Raw genomic sequence first — 22,341 nt, forward strand, 5'->3', positions numbered from 1 at the left:
ACAAAATAATGTTTTTTGAACTACTGGATGAATAATCTACACCAAGATATAAAGAACATAGGTGGTTCGAAAATGCGAACGTAGCGAGGAGGAAAGTTTGCATAATGTGTTCTCCTAAAGCCTTTTTAGAGCATTTTATTCCAAGGTGTTCCATAAATGTGCGCGAAAGTCGCTTCGTGAAGTTCGTCTTGCTCACAATTGCTCCCTGTTTTTGGAATTCTTTCCCCTAAATTGACCGCAGTAATAACGGCAGTATAGATCCCATATATTACCAAAACAAAATATATCCGCAGGAAAGCCTAAATTGACCTTGTACTGAACCAATGGTCAAATCATTTCCTATCGTTTCCAAAATCCTTGCTATTGAACTTTTATTGTAAGGCCGTAGTATTACTGACTTTAGTAGCGTTTTATACGCACTGCAAAAAGCCTCGACACCACGTCTTGCACACTTTGCAAAAACATGTCCAACGCAGCAGAACAGCAAAAAGAAGAACCCAACGAAGAATACTTTAGGATGAGGGAAGAACTACAAATGAATATGGCTCAGGCCAACACTTCTGTAAATAATAAGTTGTACCTCGTTCTCATGATGGTGACTGGTCTAGCTGCCATTGTAGCTCTTATCATATCACTGGTTGCGTTTTCAAGTCAAAGTGGGAATACTTGCGTGATAGGTGGGACAAGCAATGGCATGACAGGTGAGAGATAGCAGGGCTTACGTAGATTACAAAACTGAATTAGCATATTCCGTACGTTACTGCTGCCTTAAATACAGTTCCCATTTTCACTTCAAACTTAAGTTTCCCCTGAGTTCTTCTATTGTATGAAGGCGAGCACGTGTAGCAGGCAATAGCCAGAGGTAAGTAGAGTTCAATGAGCTGATGAGTTGCAGTATACAGCCTCTCTCCCAAAAATAAGTCCAAACAAAAACGCTGATTTAAAGTTGTAATTATTTTGTCCGAATTCGTAATAATGTTACACTATAGCTAATATATTCAGCTTTTCAATAATTGTTTTCAAATCTAATTCGATGTTGTCGTTGGTATGTCATTCCTTCTAAAATCCATTCTGGGTAACTTTTACTGTATTACAACAATCAGCATTTTTCTATTGAACGTACGGTACAATTAAGAATCATTCCGGGTAGAGATTATACCGGAATATTCCTGCTCACCGTGATTTTCCATTGCGCTAAATATCGGGTAAATACCCGATGCCGCTGATGTCATTTGCATATTTGCCGGTTGTCATCCCCCCACTGTGGCGAACAAGAATACGGAGGCCGTGGTTTTCTATTGACGAAAACCGGCTCTTCTCACCGGCAAAAACCTAGTTTTAGAAGGATAAATGCCGACGAAATAGCGTTGAACGGCATTTTCTACTGATAATTTTTAATCCCCAAACCGGATAAAAGCCGGCTATGCACTCCACTAGAAAAACGCTGAATGTATTCCCAAGAATGTATTATTGCTATAGTGACAGATGTTGGAGCCCTAGTTGGAGCTCATAAAAAGTAATCAAATTATGCGAGGGCAAATTATTGACAACAAAAAAACCACACATTTTCATCCATTTTTTTTTATATTCTTTTCTTTTGTTGCCCAATAATCTTTATTATCTACTATTCACATTTGGTCAATATTTGAAGACATATTAAAGCCATATTGTAATATTTCCATTACATATGAAAAGGTTCGGCTAAAAAACGATTCTCTTATCTACGCACAATTTCCACATCGATACACCTGAGTACATAGATATTTCCAAGTACAGCGAGTCTAGCATCTACGCAGTCGGTGTTTATACTTCACGGTTGAGTGCATAGCATACAGAAAATAGGCGTCTGTGATTGGTTTTTGTCAAAACCTCAAGTGTTCCCTTCATGCAATCAGAATTTTTTATATCGAACGAAAGCCAACACTTCCCCCTAAAAACACTTTTTTCATTACGTCAATAGATAACGCAATAATGTTTACAGCAAGGTGAATGTGATAAATCTGTTGAAAACGACCAATCCAAGCACAATTTTTTACCAACATGTAGGTTTTAAAAGTCAAAAAGTGTTCCTTACAATATTTTTGTAATTATATGCCATGAAAGAGCACACTTATATTGGCCATATACTAGCTTCATTTGAATTAGCAATGGCCAATTCTCTTTAAATTGCAAATCTTGTGCAAAAAGTTACTTTTTTCGCCTGTTTTGTCATACCGTTATAAATTCAATGAACTATGACTTTGCTAAAGAGCGCTTACAAATTGATATGACCCTGAAAGTATCTTGGACGGATTTATTTATTATTTCTTTAACAACTTATTTTGGATTTTGCAGTATTTCACACTAGAATTCACCTTCGTCATTGTTCGTTGTATGGACCTTGATATAACATGTATAACGGGAAACAGATGCAGTAGACGATAGGCCCAGTTGAGTACAGCATGTTTCCTTTACAGCTCTGCACTTTTTTTTAAATCAAATTTAGAACAAACTGGCTTGTATGGTCTAGATTAAACGACCAGACCCGTAGCCAGGATTTTTGGGCGTGCGGGGAATTAAAAAGTGGACCATTGTGAATTTTTTCTTCAAAAAGGGCTGATTTCAATTTTTTCCGAAAAAAGTGGACTTTTGTGGTTTTGTATCGTTGACATTGATTGCCTTTAGAGCGTTGATGTCGGTTTACATGGGTTGGGTAGGCTGATAGGTATTTGTATGTGGAGAGCCGTGAATCTGTCTCTGTGTAAGAGCTTATAGTTTATACTTTCCCTCTCTGTCTTCAATTTCAGGTACTGGAGCGGTTGATACTAAAATATGGAACTTGGCTATTGGTCACCTGGACAACAACGAAGCATATATGTAAATTTTAATTTTATCTCTTTGCGATATGACAATTTCTTTAAGGAACTTATATCGTCATGAAAAACTGGGCTAATTATCGTAAAAATGTAAGTTATGAAGTTGGGTTACAAGGGAGCACGGTGAACGAGCGGAACGGGCTCTGACTCATAATCGGAATGTTGCAGGTTCGAGCCCCGGCGATGCCATCGTGTTGCGCCCTTGAATAAGGCACTTTATCTCGATTACTCCACTCAACACAGGTGTATAATTGGGTACCGATATCCTTAAATGCTGGGAAGGTAACATGCTCTGGCGATCCCCCATAGCAACATTTCACGGTGGGGTCTAGCCTAATCGCTAACAAAAAAGAGATCTTTCATGAAGTTGTAGTGAACCACTTATAGCCGATGTAATAAAAAATATAATGTGCTCATCATGCAGTTATTGTTAACTACATGTATGCACACAACACAGGGGCACTCACAATAGGCAATTGACCCGTACTGATAGCGCTGTGTTGTAGATATAGGAGATGTAGCGGACAATTCGATCGCTCGTTGGATTAATATTATCACGTGGTAAGAAATTTGCATTGGACAATCGATTACTATAATGGTTTAGTACTGCATATTTCGGTTTAATCTTCACTAAGCGGGTTTATGGCTGAAAAGGTCACGGTGAATTTGCCGTGGACAAAACTGCACTATGTTCTCGCTGTTTAAAACAGCAGGGGAGTGCCATTCTGTGTCCTTGCCCCAGGTGACACATACCCCAGCTATGCGACTGTATCATACTAGAGAGTGATTCGACCACTCGCCTAGCACCATGCTAGCGAGTGATTAACCACTTTCCATTAACCATTAAAATCTAGACGGCAAGGCCTGATACCCCAGTGGTGTTATAAATTATATGAAGAATAATGATTAACATTTGCATAGTGTTTTCGTTTGTAATTTAAATAAAAAACAAAAACAAAAAAGAAAGCACTATGCAAATGTTCAGGGTACGACAGAAAGAGCCATCGATACATTTTGGGCACCGATAGTGCTTGATTCACAAAAAGCCAAAGTGACGAAGACTGTGTCCTGATAATTTAATTTCAGCGATGATTTAACAGGACAGGTCAAAGGATTCCACGTAGACATTGCATTTGAAGGTAAGTAGTGTAAACCCCGGGGGGGGGGGCACTTCAATTTGAAATGGTTATAGATGTAGGGCTGGCACTTTCGCACTAAGGGGTATTCGGTGAGAGCAAAATGTAAAAAATAAGGGGTCATTGGGTGAGAGCATGATTTTTGGCATTCGGTGAGAGCAAAATGTAAAAAATATGGGGTCATTGGGTGAGAACATGACCTTTTTTTTAAATGGAATCTTTGGGTGAGAGCCGAAACAGCGCCACAGAAACCTCGAAAATCGAATTTCTAGTTCTAAATGGCATCAAATTTCTTTGTTTTTTCAAAATAAGTAACAAAATCAGTGATAAATGAAATTTGCTGTTCAAATTGAACTTGTAAGGGTCTTTGGGTGACAGATCAAATGGAAACATATGGGGTCTTCGGATGACAGAGCATGTGTTCGTAAAAAAATATGGGGTCTTTGGGTGACAGCGATGCTGAAAAAAGGGGTCTTAACAGCCCTACATACGCGTCACCTCCAAAGTCCCCCCCCCCCCGGTGTGTAATTTCCCATGGGATTTGAATTAAATAAACTGCAAATTCATTTTACCCAACTTTAAAAGCGAGTATGACCATGGTAATGAATCAAATGTGAAAAGGCTGCACAATTTTATACTCATATTCTATCTTTACATTTCATAGTTTGCAAGCGAGCGAACAAGAATTGCCGCTTGATATGGGATTTATACAACCGCTGTTGGGATTCGCAGGCTGGAGAGGTAACAAGAGGAGGCGAGGGGTTAATGGGTGGATGGTACGATGGCTGCGTAGGTAAGTGAAAGTGAACATAATTATAAGAACTATTTTCATTGGTTAGATTTTACTATATAATTCACATTGAGCCAATCAGAGATATGTTAAGAATAGTCAGTAGGGGATTAGACCAGTAAATTGCTAAGAGATCTAAAGGTTATATTTCGATTGGTTACTAAGAATATCATGTAATTAACGAATCAGGGGCACTTTAAGAGAGAGACAGTGGTACCCATGTGGTTTATATTCACCCGTACATTGATAAATAATTCTGATTAGAGAAGACAATCGGACATATTCTGTAGGTTAATTTGAACACTATCGATTTTTTTCTGGAATATTCTAGTCCTGAAGAAATCCATTAGGTTTGTGTGATACAATCCTAGGAATGTTCATCTTGTCAAAACCAAATATACTGACCTAACAGTTTCAGTCATCTTGGTCAAAGGCCTTCTTCGGAGTGATGGTACTTGATCCTTCCTTCTGGTAGTGATCACCAACAGAGGGCGTACTAGCGCCCAGAAGTGGGTCATATAGTCTTATAGACATATAGTGCAAATGTGCCCCTCATCTCTAGCTATCTCTGTTCATGGTGTCCCCGTTGTGAATTTGTATATTGAGTTTTTAGAACAACAACAAATTGCTACAGCCCCGTTAGACTGTAAACTGCGGCTCTGGTATGTCGGTGGCATTTTTAGAAATTACAAATAAACTGCGGCTCTGGTATGTCGGTGGCATTTTTAGAAATTACCAACGAAAACCAAGTTGACAATTACTTATCACTCATCTAGAAAGAGCATGATGGGTCAATGTCGTATCGATACCCTCATCATTCGCAAATCCGATGCTCTGTTAAGCTGATGGCCTACAGGAAACTCAAGCACACAGACCAATACCTCATCCCATTCCGAGACGAGCCAAGTCCACTTTGTATCCAAGTCCCAATACAGTCCGGGTCCTTTTGTGTCCGAGTCCGGACTCGAGCCGAAGTCGAGGGTGTCGAGTCCGAGTCCGACAAAACTATTGCACTCTTCCAAGATATGATCGTATAATTCAGCGTAATGACACCCAATATAATACGAAGAACGCGTCTCTGTATTCGTCCTAATTTGTTGGCATGAGCAACGTTAACCAAGCATTCCAAACAGCAACAGCATACTTTGACAAACTGAGACATGCGAGTATTTTTGGGGGGGGGTTTGGGGCGCTAAAAATGTGTTGCTTTTGAGGCGGTAGCGCCTGTAAATGATCAATGTCCTTACCTTCTTCACACCCATGTAACTTAACATTACAAATAGTGCGAACTATTATTTTGTTATAGGATGGGCACAAAGCTACGACAGGTCACGCACGTTCAAATTCTCTAAACCATTTACTAAGTCCGCCAGTACCTATCTATTAGTGAAGAGTAACAATCCTAGAGGAGTTGACCCAACTGATTTGACTGGTAAAATCATAGGTTTCATTGACGGATACGTAAGCGACGAGTTCTGTCTAAAACGCCAACAAGGTGTAACGGTGAGTATATCTGGCATAAAGCTAAATTTATACTACATTGCTGAGCAAAGAGCGATTGTATTTGACCAATGATGTAGCGCACTTTACCCAACGCAACAAAAACACACGCAACAACATTGGCTATAGAAACCAATTGTCGCTTAGCGATGGAGTATAAATTCAGCTCAACGTTGCCTCTGCCTTGTTCATTTTCACTTCATAAATGAACTCAACCCGAGGTTTTTCCTGTGTTCTTGCGTTCTTCGCCTGCGACATTTGGCTGTCAAAAACTAACGCCCTCAACTGGCCGCAATTTGTCATATTCAGTATTTCCTACTTTGACTGACAACAGTTTATTGAAAAACAAGATGAGATGCAGCATCTCAGATCCCAAATTGTCTTCGCGTTATGTTTGGATATATTGTTTATATCGATGGGACTGACAAATAGAGCAACTGTTATCACTGATGAAGTCGATGCAGAAACAAGGGACTGGATGTTCAGAAGCATCCCGAGATCTAAATATCTCCAGGTTATTCGGTTTCACACGTATCATATCAATTTGTATGCGCTCTTTAGCAAAGTCATAGTTCATTGAATTTATAACCGTATGACAAAACAGGCAAAATAGTAACTTTTTTGCACAGGATTTGCAATTTAAAGAGAATTGGCCATTGCTCATTGAAATGAAGCTAGTATATGGACAATATGAGTGTGCTCTTTCATTTAATGACATAAAATTGAAAAAATATTGTAAGGAACACTTGAGGTTTTGACTTTTAAAACCTACATTTTGGTAAAAAATTGTGCTTGGAGGTCGTTTTCAACAGATTAACCACATTTGCCTTGCTATAAACATTGAATTGCGTTATCTGTTGACGAAATGAAAAAAAGGACTTTTATTTAGCTTTCGATCGATATAAAAGAAATTTCTGATTGGATTGATTTTTTTGCATTTGCACAGGGAAACAATCTGCCTTCGACTCAAATTCGACATTTTGCCTCACTCCAGGTTTTAATAGACGCTATCGTTAATGGACAGGTAGAGTTGACTTTTTTTTACTAGATCTTATATTTCTCAAGGGCCAGGTCTCGGATATAGACCCTTTTCCGTTCTTTCCACCATGCACTATTCCAGGGTCCGAGATATAGACCCTTTCCCTTCTTCCCATCATGCACTATTCCAGGGGGTATGACGTAGTATAACTACTGATGGTCCCGGTGTAAGGGTCAGGTCCGTGATATAGACCTTTTTCCTTCTTCCCATCATGCACTATTCCAGGGGGTATGACGTAGTATAGCTACTGATGGTCCCGGTGTAAGGGCCAGGTCCGTGATATAGACCTTTTTCCCTTCTTCCCATCATGCACTATTCTAGGGGGTATGACGTAGTACATCAACCCCATGGACAGGCACCGGAATAATCTCGCTAAAAAGTTAGCTCGCCACTAATAATTGTCCCGATGTAACCTATACGAAACTCGAAAAATCTGATCCTTGCTGCAAAGGTTTATCATGTTTATAGTGTGATATGCGTTTCTCAGCTGCAACTCTCGAAATTGTTGTTAAAGGGTTTATGCAGTTTGTGGTAGGGTCGACCGGTCACAGAGTTCAGCGACACCCGGCAGCGACATCGACAGAGGCCTCATCGAGAGGCCTCGTAGGTTTAGCTTATGCATAATCTTATAGATCAGTAACTTGTGGATTTTTAAATTGTCTTAATATCCAGGTTGATGCTGGTTTCTCGTCATTTCGTGGCGATGTACCATCGACTATTACGAAATTATTAGACAATCCGTTTTCGTGCTATTTACCCAATGGTGGCGTTAGCATAATGACGAGGCTGGATAATGGACTGCCTGACTGGTGGAACCCAGCACAAGATAGCCTTATACAGAGTTCAACTTACAGACAGATCTGCAACGATCTTAAAGACGCACATGGTAAGTTGCATGTATCATCTCTCCGATCTCGAAATTGCGGCTGCATAAACTATTTAGCCTGGACACAATATATCTGCGCAGCTAAATGAAAGACGATCATCAAGCATGGTGTCTTGTGTATAAGAGATTGATGTTTATTTGTCAGTAATTGGTCAAAATCTAAAGTGCCGAGAAATGACGAACATTTGCTGTTCCATATCTGTTATATTGTGAAGTGCCAAGTACCGGCCGCGGAGGCTTTATTAGTTCAATATGTTAGGAAAATATATATCTTGTCGTCCCATGTTGACATTGTCTAAATAAGCTGCATTTTCGCTCAAAAGGGTACTGATTCATGACATTTTTGCTTGTCCGTCATTTTGACCCTTGCTTACAGAATAAATACCGCTCACTGCACCTGGTTTTTCGAACTTTTTCGATCTTGATTTGAAATGGCCTACAAGTAGGGAAAGGGAGGGGAGAAAAGGTGGGGAAGGGATAAAGGCAGGAGATTCTCATGTATTCCTACACATGCGGCACATGCTTAATGCTGACTTCTGTCGGTTTAGTGATCACATGGTTGTTATTTTTAAATCTTCAGGTGATCAACGTGGAAATGATCCATCCGATGTATGTCTTGGAATGTAGTTTGCGCCTGACGTCATGGAAAAAAGGCGCGTCGTGATTGGTTGCTGACCAGTGAAGTACGGCATTTTTGGTCTGGTTGACAGGACGTCATACGTAAACTAGTCTTTTTAACTCGGTCTTCAATTATAAGGAGGAATTATTAGACTTTGGTCATGTTTCATGTTTACTACATAGCTTAAAACACAATTTGGTTTTACAATCGATGATTGATACTACGATATTCAATTCAATATGATGAGGTTGTTTTGTTTTTGTTTTAATTCCGAGGGAGTTTGTTGTGTAACCGCCTATTAAAGACAATGCCTCTATGTACGATAAAATTGATACGTACATGGAAAAGGTTGTTTCCCAGCAAACACGAAACGTTTTCGACATCATTCGCAAAAGGTTATACTATGTTGTCAGAAAACGTTTAAATGTCGGGTTATATAAGGGTATAGTAAGGGTATAAAACGTTTTCATAACATTAAAAAACATTTTTGATAATCTACTGCCCAGCAAACAAACAATGTTTTACATCATTCGCAAAAGGTTATAATATGTTGTCAGAAAACGTTTAAATGTCGGGTTATATAAGGGTATATTAAGGGTATAAAACGTTTTCATAACATTCCAAAAACATTTTTGAAAACCTGATACAAAACATTCTAAACAGAATGTTATTTTTGGGTTGAAAAAATATTTTGCGAAATATATTTGCCCAAAATATTTGCAATACCGTTTTAAATACGTTTTTATGACCTTTACATAACCCGACATTTAAATGTTATTAAAACTTTTTGAAGAAAACATTTTAAAAACAAAACGTTTTTACCTAAACCAAAAGCCAAAATATAACTTATTTAAAACGTTTTAAAACGATTTTGTGTTTGCTGGGTTGCACTTTCCTTGGTGTGGAGAATATTAAAATAAATATACAATAAATTTATAATAAACACTTCATACCTTGTGTGTGAGGGACATTTGGTTTAAAAAAGGGAAATATAACAAAATACCAAATTTGCATCTAAAATTGGCGGCCATCTAGCATGTCTAGTTGATTCTTTTTTGTCGGGATTCAAAAGAGCGAAGGTACGCAACCGTAAATATGCATTTGCTTTACTTTTTACTTAGTTCTCAAAGCAAGTGTCCCTCACAGCTAAATCTGGCATGTGTTAAGGGGTAAAATTGTATTTTTTGCAGACCATTTTGTAAACCCATCCCGACAAATAATTATTTCACAACCCTGCCCGAGGGGCACATAAAACGTGATATGCTTACCTAATGTATACCGTGGTTCTAATGTTGCATACAATCTTATTCTTATACATTTTATTCAATCAAAATGTTCTTATTTCTGATCCAATAAATTACACTTACTGTGTACGTTTCGATAACTAACCCTTTTGATTTCTTGGTGATTGACTGGGTGTTGCCAGTTTTTTTCCCTGTTGGATGTTTTGATGGATTTTTTGACACAGGAAGTAGCAGTTCATCAACTTTCTCACATTTTTGAAGTGACGAAAGAATATATGTATATATACACTATTAGAAAATTATGCTTCCTTTTATCACAAAATAACGGCAGTATAGATCCTATATTACCAAAACAAAATGTATCCACAGGAAAGCCTAAGTTGACCTTGTACTGAACCAATGGTCAAATCATTTCCTATTTTTTCCAAAATCCTTGATATTGAACTTTTATCGTACGGCCGTAGTGTTGCTGAGTTTAGTGGTTATATGCGCACTACAACAAACCCCATCGAAGTCCCGGCACACTTTACAAAAAGATGTCAAACGCAGCAGAACAGCAAAAAGAAGAACCCAACGAAGAATACTTCAGGATGAGAGAAGAACTACAAATGAATATGGCTCAGGCCAACACTTCTGTAAATAATAAGTTGTACCTCGTTCTAATGATGGTGACTGGTCTAGCTGCGATTGTAGCTCTTATCATATCGTTGGTTGTGTTTTCAAGTCAAAGTGGGAATACTTGTGTGACAGGTGGGACAAGCGGTGGCATGACAGGTGAGAGATAGCAGGCCTACATAGATATTAGTATAAATTAGCATAAATTAGCATATTACCTACGTTACCTCTGCCTTTAATAGAGTTTCATTTTCACTTCAAATTTGTTATTCACCTTTTCGGTAAATCCCATAAGCCTTTGTGAGTACACCTGACGTCCACGCCGACTTGCAATGTTAAGTAACGATGTTCGATAAATGCATTGTCGTGACGTCACATGACGAGTTCTCAGGTGTACTCGCAAAGGCTTATGGGATTTACAGTAAAAGTGAATTGCATGGAGGTGACCACAGTTATTGCAGGTTGTCAGAGCCAGAGGCACGTAGGGATCAATAAGTTGCAGTATACAGCCTTCTCTCCCAAAAGAAGTGCAAACAAAAACGCTGATTCAAAGTTGTAATTATTTGACACAATTCATATTAAAACTACGCTTAAATATCAGCCTTTTCGATACTTGTTATTCCATCCAATTTGTATTTTTAATGGTGACAGATATCGGAGTTTTATTTTGTGTTTTCGTGTCGTTGAGATTGATTGATTTTAAAGCGTTTATGTCGGTGAACATGCATGGGTGGGATAGGCTGGGTGGGTATGTGTGTGTAGAAAGCCTTGAATCTGTTTCTGTATAATGTTATACTTTCCCTCTTTTTTTTAATTTTAATTTTAGGTACTGGAGCGGTTGACACTAAAATATGGAACTTGGCTATTGGTCACATGGCCAACAACGAAGCATATATGTAATTATATCACTCATACATAAATTCTAGACAGTTCATTGGTTGATTGCCATTTATTTATTTAATTTTTTTATAACATTTGGCACAAGGCCAGGCAGATCCAATATTGATTACACAATAAATTGAAGGATTGCCCTTACATTAAAATCAGAAACATTACTAGAAAATACATATAATCAATACAGAATCAAATAAAACAAAACATAAATTATGTGAGCTGGTTAGAGGAGGTGGGATGTTGATGGTGTTACGTTGATGAAAAAATGTAGAATTTATGTATGAGTGATATAAAACAAATATTAACTGTCTTAAATTCGTGTAATGGTCGAAATATAATCATTCGGTGAAAGATGTATTGTTCCATTCCACTAGCCGTTCCGGCTCGTGGAATGGAACAATCCATCTTTCACCTCGTGATTATATTTCGACCATCACACTCATAGACAGTTAATATTTGTATACTATCAATCTGCAATTTATATACGATTTTATCTCTTTCCTATATGACAACTTTTTCGCGTCGGGCAAGACAGTTTTAGGGCTCGATCACCCGCCTTTTCACAGTATTTTTATGGGATCTGAGAGCACACCAGACACACTAAATCTTAATACGAGGAATGTCCGTCTGAATACCGCGAATTTTGAAATTCGCGATATAACAGATACAATTATTTTGGCAAATTACTAAAAATTGACATTTTTGACATTTAACAGTACTCATTCAGCAGGAAATTTTACTCTTCCTTGACGCAAGTGCACAGACCGTTAGGCACCACGTCTGATTTGGTCCTATGGCACTATCGGTACCCGGTTAGGTACCGATGACTCTTTCTATCATACCCTGGTGTTTTAAATTGTGTCAAGCATAATAGGCCCTAATTAACATTTGCATGGTGTTATCGTTTTTCAATTGAATAAAAAGGAAAGTACCATGCAAATGTTCAGGGTACGATAGAAGGAACCATCGGTACCTATTGGCACGTACATGGATAGCGCTTTATTCACACAAAGACAAAGTGACAAAGACTGTCCTGATTATGTAATTTCAGCGATGATTTAACAGGACAGGTCAAAGGATTCCAAGTAGACATAGCATTTGAAGGTAAGTACAGTACATGAGTAGTGAGCCTATTTATCCTGGGAAGAAAGATGAACAATGTCGCAGTAAAGAAAAATAAAAGGGAGCGAATAGTGTACGTGTGGTGATATATACTCACCTCAATATACAGTGCTCAAAAGAATTAAGGTACCAGTTATGTTCACCCCTGTATGTCGTAAACACCGAGTACTTTTTAGCTCTGATTTAAAATCACATTTGTTAAAATTGGCTAAGACAAAAGTTTTAATGTGCTAATCAATGGAAAGCACGGCGCTAGATATCTTTTTCGAGAACGCTTCAAGAAAACAATAGGGCATGCAATGGAGCAAACTGTAACTTTTGAATTGGCATCTTCCTTGGGGTTTTGGATCATCGTGTTTTTTTTTCCTTGAACGATTTGGATAAACTCTTAATCCTAGCTAAAAGGTGCAGCTATTGGCTGCTGGTTCCAATTACGACATATATATTTGTCAAATGAACCATGATAGTGTTGCAGAGGGCATTATGTGTGTAAATTCCCATGGGATCAACCCGAATTGCAAAAACTGCAAATTCATTTTACCCAACTTTAAAAGCGAGTATGACCATGGTAATGAATCAAATGTGAAAAGGCTGCACAATTTTATACTAATTTTATCGTTACATTTCATAGTTTGCAAGCGAGCGAACAAGAATTGCCACCTGATATGGGATTTATACAACCGCTGTTGGGATTCGCAGGCTGGAGAGGTAACAAGAGGAGGCGAGGGGTTAATGGGTGGATGGTACGATGGATGCGTAGGTAAGTGATAGGGAACAAATAAAAAATCTCTATCGGCCGAATTATCAGTCTTAAACATGTTATCGAACTATTTTCATATATCGTCTTTGGATGCAATCGAGTGTGTCAACATAAACAAAGTTAAGGGTTGTGTAAAGCTATATCAGGTGGGTAGGGGTAAAAATAAGATTATTGCCATTTTGACCAAAACACGTACGCATTTATGATTTGCCAAACAGAAACTAACAGAATAACACCTAAAAGTATCATTTTTTGATCATTTTGCATAAATACGACTTTCCACGATTTACAAAATGTTTGTACCGGGTGTGCCTGTTGTCAAGTCGATGACAGACACGCGTACCAACCTTGAATAATTATACTGAATTGTGATGTAACAGTCCGTACAGAGGGTATTCAATACGGCGTGACAGAGCCATTATCATTCAAATAAAAGTCTGGCCTTCCTAAGGTAACAATAAAACAGGTAATAGGTATGACTGGTCGTGGAATCGATCTAGAAACCTGTCTCGCTGTCATCTTAAGCTACAGGGTGTCACTTGCATTTATTATGAAGTGCAGAATTAACCATACATTTGTTGCCGAAATGAGTAACACGTAATTGTGGACATAGCTTGTTCTTGCTCTGAGCCCTCGTAATATTGAAAACACATGAAAAAGGTCCAATATCAAGAATTCGTCGGCTGTATTCCATAGTGGCGTATGGTGATTTTTGGTCATTTTTTAAAAAATTGGCACATATGTTTTTAATGATGTTCTCTTTCATTTTCAGTCTCATCAGTCATAATTAGCTAATTAATTAGTAATTAATTAATTAAATGTGGCGTATAGTTACAAAGTGACATTTTTTGTATTCCATAGTGGCGTATCGACCATACGCCACTTTTTATACACATTTTATAATTATGAAATATCGGCAAATATGAAAAACATCGTATGTCATAGTGGCGTAAGCGTATCAGACCTATACGCCACTATGGAATACGAACGACGAAAAGTAACACCATAGGGATTACACGGCGACCGAGGTGGCGTAAGGTTAACGTTAGGTTAGGGTATTGCGTTTTGTTCGTTTTCCATAGTGACGTATAGTTTTATTTTCAGTTTGTCAGCAATAGTATGTATTTATTTCTTTTGAAAATATATAACAATAAAATCTATTTAGTTTACTACAGAAATTTCACATCATTTACAAAATATAATGAATGTCTGATTTACACAACTCGATTTTAAATTGGCATTTCTTCAAACCCGATTTTCTTGAAAAGTTGTTTATTCGCGGCGCCCCACTATACGCCACTATGGAATACAGACGACGAATTATTCAGTTTTTCAAGCTCTACATCTGTGCCAAATTTGGTGTATCTCCTATGACAACTGTATGATTTCTACACATAATTGCAAAGTAGGCCTACGCGATAGTGATAAAGCAGCAATGTCTTGTGCTTATGAAGCCTTTGCGCTGTAAGTTACACACATGCAATTTTTACACATGCAAAACATCCAGTTTTAAGAATATGCAATATCACGCCAAAACGAATGAAGGTTTTGCAATGAAAGTAACACAATAAGTAGGTGACACTTATGCCATTGTATTTCACGTACCGTACTCAAATTAAATACAATGTTGATTAATGGTTTTAAACACGTGTTTTAATACACGATGATACAATAAAACATGAGATCGGTTTGAATGGTTGTGGAATCAAACTAGAGACCTGTTCCTTTGTCACATTAATAGACCTGATAAATCAAGCGGAACGATTTCATGACAAATCCTTTCACAGAATTGACCGTGTTTCCAGCGCTGCAGTGTTGGTATTAACTTTGGGCTTCTTATGAATTGATTGTCAATACATTATAGGTATATACATTAAAACTCAAACGGGAGAAAGAATCGCGCATACGCACCTTAGAACATTTTAAACACTGTTTTAAAATTGTATATTACAATTTATTTACATTAACATTGTACCCTAAATAACATGGACATTTGGGTGATATATTGATGTAGTTACGGGCCATATTTAGTGCCGATTTGTCCCAATTTGCTTTTGACTTGCCTGGCAACACTCCATAAAACATGGCTATAATTGAAGACCGAATTAAAAAGACTAGTTTGCGTCTGACGTCAGGGCAAAGGCGAGACGTGATTGGTTACTGACCTGCGCAGTACGGCATTTTTGGTCTGGTTGACAGGACGTCATACACAAACTAGTCTTTTCAATTCGGTCTTCAATTATAGTCGTGTGAAGAAGCTTGAAGACAGGGGAAGTTGGAGACCCATAAGGAATTATATTAATTTGTTCTCAAACGGAATCATGAAAATAATCGTAAGTAAAAGTAGTTAAATAACATAGCGCTATTAGCTCGCCTATGAACCTTGGTATTCGTTACTTAACCGGATAAATAACTTTGGCAAAACTGACAAATTTGTACCAAAATTGGCGTTAACTCGTTACTGTCGAAAATGTACAAAATATGGCTTCCGTGAATCTAAACACATTGATATTTAAAAATTGGTTAATTGTATTACCATAAATCGAACATGGACATGTAGGATGGTATCTCTAGAAGTCTTTTTGCCTGAAAAATTGGAATTTTGTTGAATTTAGAGTAACAAAATAACATGCGCCAGACAGTGGTCGACGAGAGTGTAAAATCAGGTAGTATTTTGTGTATTGACGAGCTTCAAACATGCCTTCGTTGCATTCCGAAGTCGCAAATATCTATCATAATTCTTATTTCAAGGTCCTGTAAATACCTCAGCAAAAAGATAGGGTCATCGTCCAACACGGACTGCTCGAAAAAAGTTCACCTATAAAAAACTGCGTGGGCTGTTATGCGTCGTTATATGTACAGGCATATTTGAAGAATTTCCTATCAACTAATAATATTAAGATTGCTAAAATATTAATCTAAAGACTTCATTCTTTCATGTGCACCATAAATTTTGCACCTGAGATAGATATTGCTAGGCAAAATTTCACAGCAAACATGGCAGTTTTCTCCCATTTCGGAGATATTTGAGACAATACAGACCGACCCCTTAAACCAGCGTTCCAAACAGGAACATATAATAAACATAGTTTTAAACCTTTCTACAGAAAAGACTTAAATGTCTTATTAATGCAGCTTTAAAAACATTCTAAGGTCAATAGAATCAAAGGATCATTGCCCTTATCTTCAACATACCCTGGTAACTTTACATTACAAATAGTGCAAACTATTCTTTTGTTATAGGATGGGCACAAAGCTACGACAGGTCACGCACGTTCAAATTCTCCAAACCATTTTCGAAGCTCTTCAGTACATATCTTTTAGTGAAGCGCAACAATCCTAGAAGAGTTGACCCAACGGATTTGACCGGTAAAATCATAGGTTTCATTGATGGATACGTCAGCGACGAGTTCTGTCTAAAACGCCAACAAGGTGTAACGGTGAGTCACGTTGCCTCCGCCTTGAACAAAGCGTTCATTTTTACTTCATAACTTGACTTCTCATGAGGTTTTTCCTGTGTTTTGCACCTGTGGCATTTGGCTGTCAAAGTTTTACACCCTAAACGTGCCGTACAAGCTCTATTTATTTCACAATGACGTAAAATGGCGACGTACTAATTCGAATCTGTCACTCCGTAATCCAACATGGCGTTACTCTCAAGTTGAGACGAGACAGTATTGAAAAGCAAGTTCTGATTTTACCGTGTGTTTTACAAGAATTAATTGTGCTGCGCACATTTTAAGAAAGGTAATAGAGAGATTGCGATTTCCAAACGTACGTATCGAATGCCTGTGCAATCCATTCAAAATCACTCTCCTGTGACGGCATTTTGAATAGATTGCACGGGCATTCGATACGTACGTTTGGAAATCGCAATCTCTCTATTGATCGGAGATGCTGCATCTCAGATTGTAGTTACTCCTAATTACATGAAGGATCACCAAATTGTCTTTCACGACGGTAGAACAATGTTAGAATATTGTTTTACATCGATCAGCGTGATTTTTTTTATTTTCTGGCTTATTTGCACAGGGTAACAATCTGCCTGCGAGCCAAATTCAACATTTTGCCGGACCACAAGATTTGATGGACGCTATCGTCAGTGGACAGGTAGATTTGAAGTTAAATAGATTTCTACTAGATGATGTTTTTCCTGAACGGGACATAATTCTCAAGGCCCAGGTCTGGAATATTACCCCCTCAGAACGGCCGGAGGGGTTAATAGTGGTTGCTTATGTCTTAGTAGTATATGGGCCTTTAGAGAAAATTTGATAAGTTCTTAATCAGGGGGTTTTCAATCGGGGGCACGGTGGCGCGGCGATACGGGCTCTGTCTCACAATATTCTAACGACAGCAAAATAAATGTAAAGCATTTGATACACGTGAAAGTCTGTGTATAAATGACATGGCACATACGAAGACAACTGTCCAACACTATTATTAAGCCCATGCAAAAAAAAATAATAATGTCGGTAATAGCTCGGTGGTAACAACAGTGTCCGCTCAATAAATGGGAGGTCCCGGGTTCAATTCCCGGTCGAGGAATGTGTAATTATGGGAGAGTTAGTTATTGCGCATCCCACTACCCAGAGTAAAAAAGAGCTTCTTTAAGTCTTAATCAAGTTAAAGCTCTCTTTTACTATTATCAAATAAAACTCATCAGTACCCATCAGTTTTGATATTGATTGAAAGGTTTGCTCTTCGAAATGTAACCATTTTGGGACTAACGTTTTTCTACAAATGAGATGGAGCTAGCTGCATTTTGATGTGGGTGGTAGTCTTCTCAATCATTTTGATACATCGTGTATTCTGGTGCGTTACGCTGCGAAAACGGTACGAGTTTGAGCTTACGCAGTTTCTTTGCTTATTCTCGTAGTCAAGAATAAGCTTCTAATATTGTCTGCATCTGGTTAAGTCGTACTATCGCCAACTTTGGTGGAATAAGGTCAGGTCAAATGTGCGCGCGAATAATGTGAGAGTGTGCGAAAAATATTACTTCATGAGCCGCCTTCTGAAGCTGTGCAGTGTTGGTGCTGTTGTGATGTCCTCTGTCCGGTGTAAGCTATACAAAACTCGGAAAGCTGGTATTTGCTGCAAAGGTTTATACTAGGATGTGTGCTTCTTCGCTGCAAGTTTCTGAATTGTTGTTAAAGTGTTTGTTCTTTTGTGGTTCTGGCCACAGAGTTCATCGACATTGACCGAGGCCTCGTTGGGAAGCCTCGTAGGTTTAGCTTATGCTGGTTTCATACTTTCTGCCGCTTGCCGCTGAGCGGCGTGATGCTTCATCATGTCGCTTGCACTTATCGAAGCAGCACGCCACTGAGTGGCAGCGGCATGACTTTGAAAGCCACTGTTGCCGTTCAGTACCGCTCGAAAGTTGTATATTGTTCTCATACGTCAGAGCGGCAACGCTCTGAGTTGACTTGAATTCTCCCAGCGATGCTGCCGCTTGGGGTAAGCGGTGGAGTGATCGATATATCGGCTTGCCGTGCCGCTGGTCACCGCTAGCATTTCTGGTGCAACAAGCGACATGAAAGTATGAAACTATAGATCAGTAACTTGTGAATTTGTTTAATTTTCTTAATATCTAGGTTGATGCTGGTTTCACGTCATTTCGCGTCGATGTAGCCCCGGATTTAGCAGATGCTATTACGAAATTGTCAGACAATCCATTTTCGTGCATTTTACCTAATGGTGGCGTGGGCATAATGACGAGGCTGGACAATGAACTGCCTGACTGGTGGAACCCAGCACAAGATAGCCTTATCCAGAGTTCAACTTACAGACAGATATGCAAAGATCTCAAAGACGCACATGGTAAGTTGTATGTATCATCTCTCCCGGAATTAAACTTAAGGGTACGGTTGGCCTGTGTTTCAAACCACCCCCTCTCATTGTTTCGTAATTTGCGCAAAGCTGTACGCTTTGTTTAATGAAGTTGCTGTTGGTAACATAACTTTTTACTAGAAGTATATTTGGTAACTATAGTCAGACATTCAGTTTTAGTGAAAATTCAACCAACAATTTGTCTCACAGCCGCGCCTCTGATAGCTTCACTGTCCCGCATTGTACACCGAACCGAACTCCAACCCTCCTCCTAGTGCCAAAAAGAGATAAACAAGTACTTTGATATACTTCAGTGTGGTCTTGTGGGTAAAAACCCTGGAAGGGGGGGGGGGGGTCCAATTATTTTACAGGCAGTGGCGTATCAGAGTCAGATGTCTGAAGTTGCAAAGAGCAAAATATTCCGATGGGCATCATGTTGGTCCTGTGTTACTGTGATAATACCCTTTTCAAATCAAAGTTTTCTGAAGACAACTGGCGTTAATTCAAGGACGACCGAGGTTATAATTCCGGGTCATCAACGCTAACACAACTATTGGCCTGAAATCAAATCTGCTTGAAAGATACGATCAAACATAGGGTATGTCTTGTGTAAGAGACTGGTGTTTACGTTGTCAAGTGTCATTTGTCAACATTTTAAGTGCCGAAAAATGACGAACATTTGCATTTTTCTTTCCATCACTATTATATTCAATATGTTAGGAAACATTTTACCTGATCACCTCATGTTGATATTGGCTAAATTTATAACCTGTATTTTCGTGAAAAATGACATTTCTTCTCCGCTATTTTCACCCCCTAGCTTACTGAATAAATACCGCTCACTGCACCTGGTTTTCCGAACTTTTCCAATCTTTATTTGAAATGGTGAAGATGGAAGATAAAGAAAGAGAGGAGGGGAGAGAAGATGGGGGAAACGAGAAAGGACGGAGATGGAGAAAGCAAAATTTTTACACATGTGGCCGCAGATGCTAAATTTTGACTGGTCGTTATTTTTTTTTATCTTCAGGTGATCAACGTGGAGATGATCCATCGGATGTATGTTTTGGGATGTAGCTGACTAAGGAGGAGTCACATATCGTCACTGGGCGGGAAAAACCTCGTATGTACTTTTGGCCCTTGAACATGGATGAAGCAAACCATTCAATATAGAGTCTGCACCTACAAGGCTTTATTCTTGTTCAAGGGCCAAAAGTAAATATGATTTTTTACCTGCATGTACTTGGATAAAACAAACTCTTCAATATAAAGTCTACACCTACAAGGCTTTATTCATGTTCAAGGGCCAAAAGTACATACGAGGTGTTTCCCGCCCAGTGATGATATATTTTGATCGTTTTGGTCATAAAGCCTAAAACCTAACCACTTGTGGGATATACTGAGAGTATCATATACGGTAATTGCGTAGCAGTCTCGCCTGTCGCATTTCATGGAACAATCGGCCCTCGAGTCATTATCGGGTGATGCGGAAACTTTGACTGGTGGTACGCTTTCTGTAGTACTCTGTGTATAGACTATTAAAGTGGATATTTGTCACTTACAAGATCAGAGAAGATCGGGGGGGTCATACCAAAATCAGAAAATCAGTGAAGTCCTTATCAATTCTCGGGGGAATGTTTCCACTAAAACACTTTTTTACAATAAATGTAAAAAACAAAAGTGAAAAATAAGAAAATACCAAATGTGTACTACATAAATAAAAAGGAGGGCTCCCTCTCGCAACAAGACCATGTTATTGTTCAACTCCAAAAGTGGTACACTTGGTCATCTTAATATGACTTAAACTATATAAGCTACTTTATTTGTCATGAAATATGAGATCAGCAGAAGTTTATTTGATTTGGTCGGGGTTTTGGAATAAATTTATAGACAACACCGCCAGTCTTATTATCACTAGAAATACACTTTGGCAGCTATTCAAAGCTTCCTGGAAGTATTAGTGATTGAACAACTACAGAACCAGTAATGTTAGTAACAGAGCATTCCTCTTTTATGTGTGATCAGCACATATCACAGCAAATATCTATATGACAACAAGTTGAAACAGTAGAGGAATTTTGTGTTAGAGCAGGGATGCAAGTCAGAGTAGTTGCCTGTACTTTTAAAAATAATCTGTCTCCATATTCAATATGTTTCGAGGTTCATAATATAAAATGAGGGGAATCATATTAACCCCAAACGCAGTGATGTAGACAGGATCATAGTGTCACGGGGGTCAAGGGGAGGGGGGTATAAAATTTGATTCAGAGGTGGCTTGTGCTGTTGAGTGAGCTGGAGTAGTCTGTATCATGATGTGATTGTTTACTCAAGCAAACGCCTGTTCAGTAGCTTCGACATTCGGGTCATGCTGTGTATACAGCTCAACTTACCGTACTTTTCCTGACCAGACAGTCCATGCCAAAATTGTTACTACACCTTTACATTTCATCGAATCTCTTTTTTATGTCTGTCATTTTGAACATCACACTTGAAAGATGTATGCTATGTAGAAACTTTATTTTGCAATTTCATAATTTGCATATTATTAGCATATTTGCAAGAAAAAACATGAAAATCAATAAATACCTATATTTTTCACAATTTCAATATTTTATTAGAAGCATGTAGGCCGTTTGTTATGACTTGATGAATGAAGCTGTTAAACAGATTTTGATATTTTTGCTTATTTTTCCTTTTTTGCCCCAAAATGTGTAAAAATCACAATTTTTTGGATGACCTATATTTTCTTTGAATATTTATAAAAATTTCTTAATTTAGGTATAATGCAGTGCAGAAAAAGATGTCAAAAAAATCTGTTAAACAGATTTCCAATAAATTGTTCCATTTTCCATTTTGGGTTAAATACTCAATTTTCATGCGCGGGATATTTGAAACATAAAATGAAAACATGTCCATTGCACTTTTTCCTCGAGATATACTATAATATCAAGGTTACGGATATATTATAATCCCTTCTTATCTTCACTGATCCATCAGATACCTATTGTTATGAATGATCAATGTAAAGGTTCAGAACTGGGCTACTAATGGTCTGTCA

General features: G+C 38.3%; 2 protein-coding genes across 2 annotated transcripts; both read left to right on the forward strand.

Annotated features, from left to right (window-relative positions):
- Positions 1 to 395: 395 nt before the first annotated feature.
- On the forward strand, positions 396 to 10,220 carry LOC140143991 (arginine-binding periplasmic protein-like). The gene is made up of 8 exons (XM_072165820.1): positions 396 to 701; positions 2,787 to 2,856; positions 3,942 to 3,994; positions 4,656 to 4,784; positions 6,088 to 6,284; positions 7,228 to 7,305; positions 7,993 to 8,206; positions 8,787 to 10,220. Exons 1-8 carry the CDS (start codon positions 464 to 466, stop codon positions 8,831 to 8,833), a joined length of 1,026 nt encoding a protein of 341 aa, XP_072021921.1. The 5' UTR covers positions 396 to 463; the 3' UTR covers positions 8,834 to 10,220.
- Positions 10,221 to 10,409: 189 nt separating this feature from the next.
- Positions 10,410 to 20,360, forward strand: LOC140144007 (uncharacterized). The gene is made up of 8 exons (XM_072165835.1): positions 10,410 to 10,843; positions 11,511 to 11,580; positions 12,630 to 12,682; positions 13,332 to 13,460; positions 16,704 to 16,900; positions 17,493 to 17,642; positions 19,052 to 19,277; positions 20,314 to 20,360. Exons 1-8 carry the CDS (start codon positions 10,606 to 10,608, stop codon positions 20,358 to 20,360), a joined length of 1,110 nt encoding a protein of 369 aa, XP_072021936.1. The 5' UTR covers positions 10,410 to 10,605.
- Positions 20,361 to 22,341: the final 1,981 nt, after the last annotated feature.

Source organism: Amphiura filiformis, unplaced genomic scaffold (genome assembly GCF_039555335.1).
Source record: "Amphiura filiformis unplaced genomic scaffold, Afil_fr2py scaffold_36, whole genome shotgun sequence".
NCBI classification, from domain to species: domain Eukaryota; kingdom Metazoa; phylum Echinodermata; class Ophiuroidea; order Amphilepidida; family Amphiuridae; genus Amphiura; species Amphiura filiformis.

Excerpts from the sequence above, each read along its gene's own strand:
- LOC140144007 (XM_072165835.1), top strand. The coding sequence starts at position 10,606 with ATGTCAAACGCAGCAGAACAGCAAAAAGAAGAACCCAACGAAGAATAC. Across the intron at positions 10,844-11,510 it reads GACAAGCGGTGGCATGACAG|GTACTGGAGCGGTTGACACT; the intron begins GTGAGAGATAGC and ends TTTTAATTTTAG. Across the intron at positions 16,901-17,492 it reads AACGCCAACAAGGTGTAACG|GGTAACAATCTGCCTGCGAG; the intron begins GTGAGTCACGTT and ends TTATTTGCACAG.
- LOC140143991 (XM_072165820.1), top strand. The coding sequence starts at position 464 with ATGTCCAACGCAGCAGAACAGCAAAAAGAAGAACCCAACGAAGAATAC. Across the intron at positions 2,857-3,941 it reads GACAACAACGAAGCATATAT|CGATGATTTAACAGGACAGG; the intron begins GTAAATTTTAAT and ends ATTTAATTTCAG. Across the intron at positions 7,306-7,992 it reads ACGCTATCGTTAATGGACAG|GTTGATGCTGGTTTCTCGTC; the intron begins GTAGAGTTGACT and ends CTTAATATCCAG.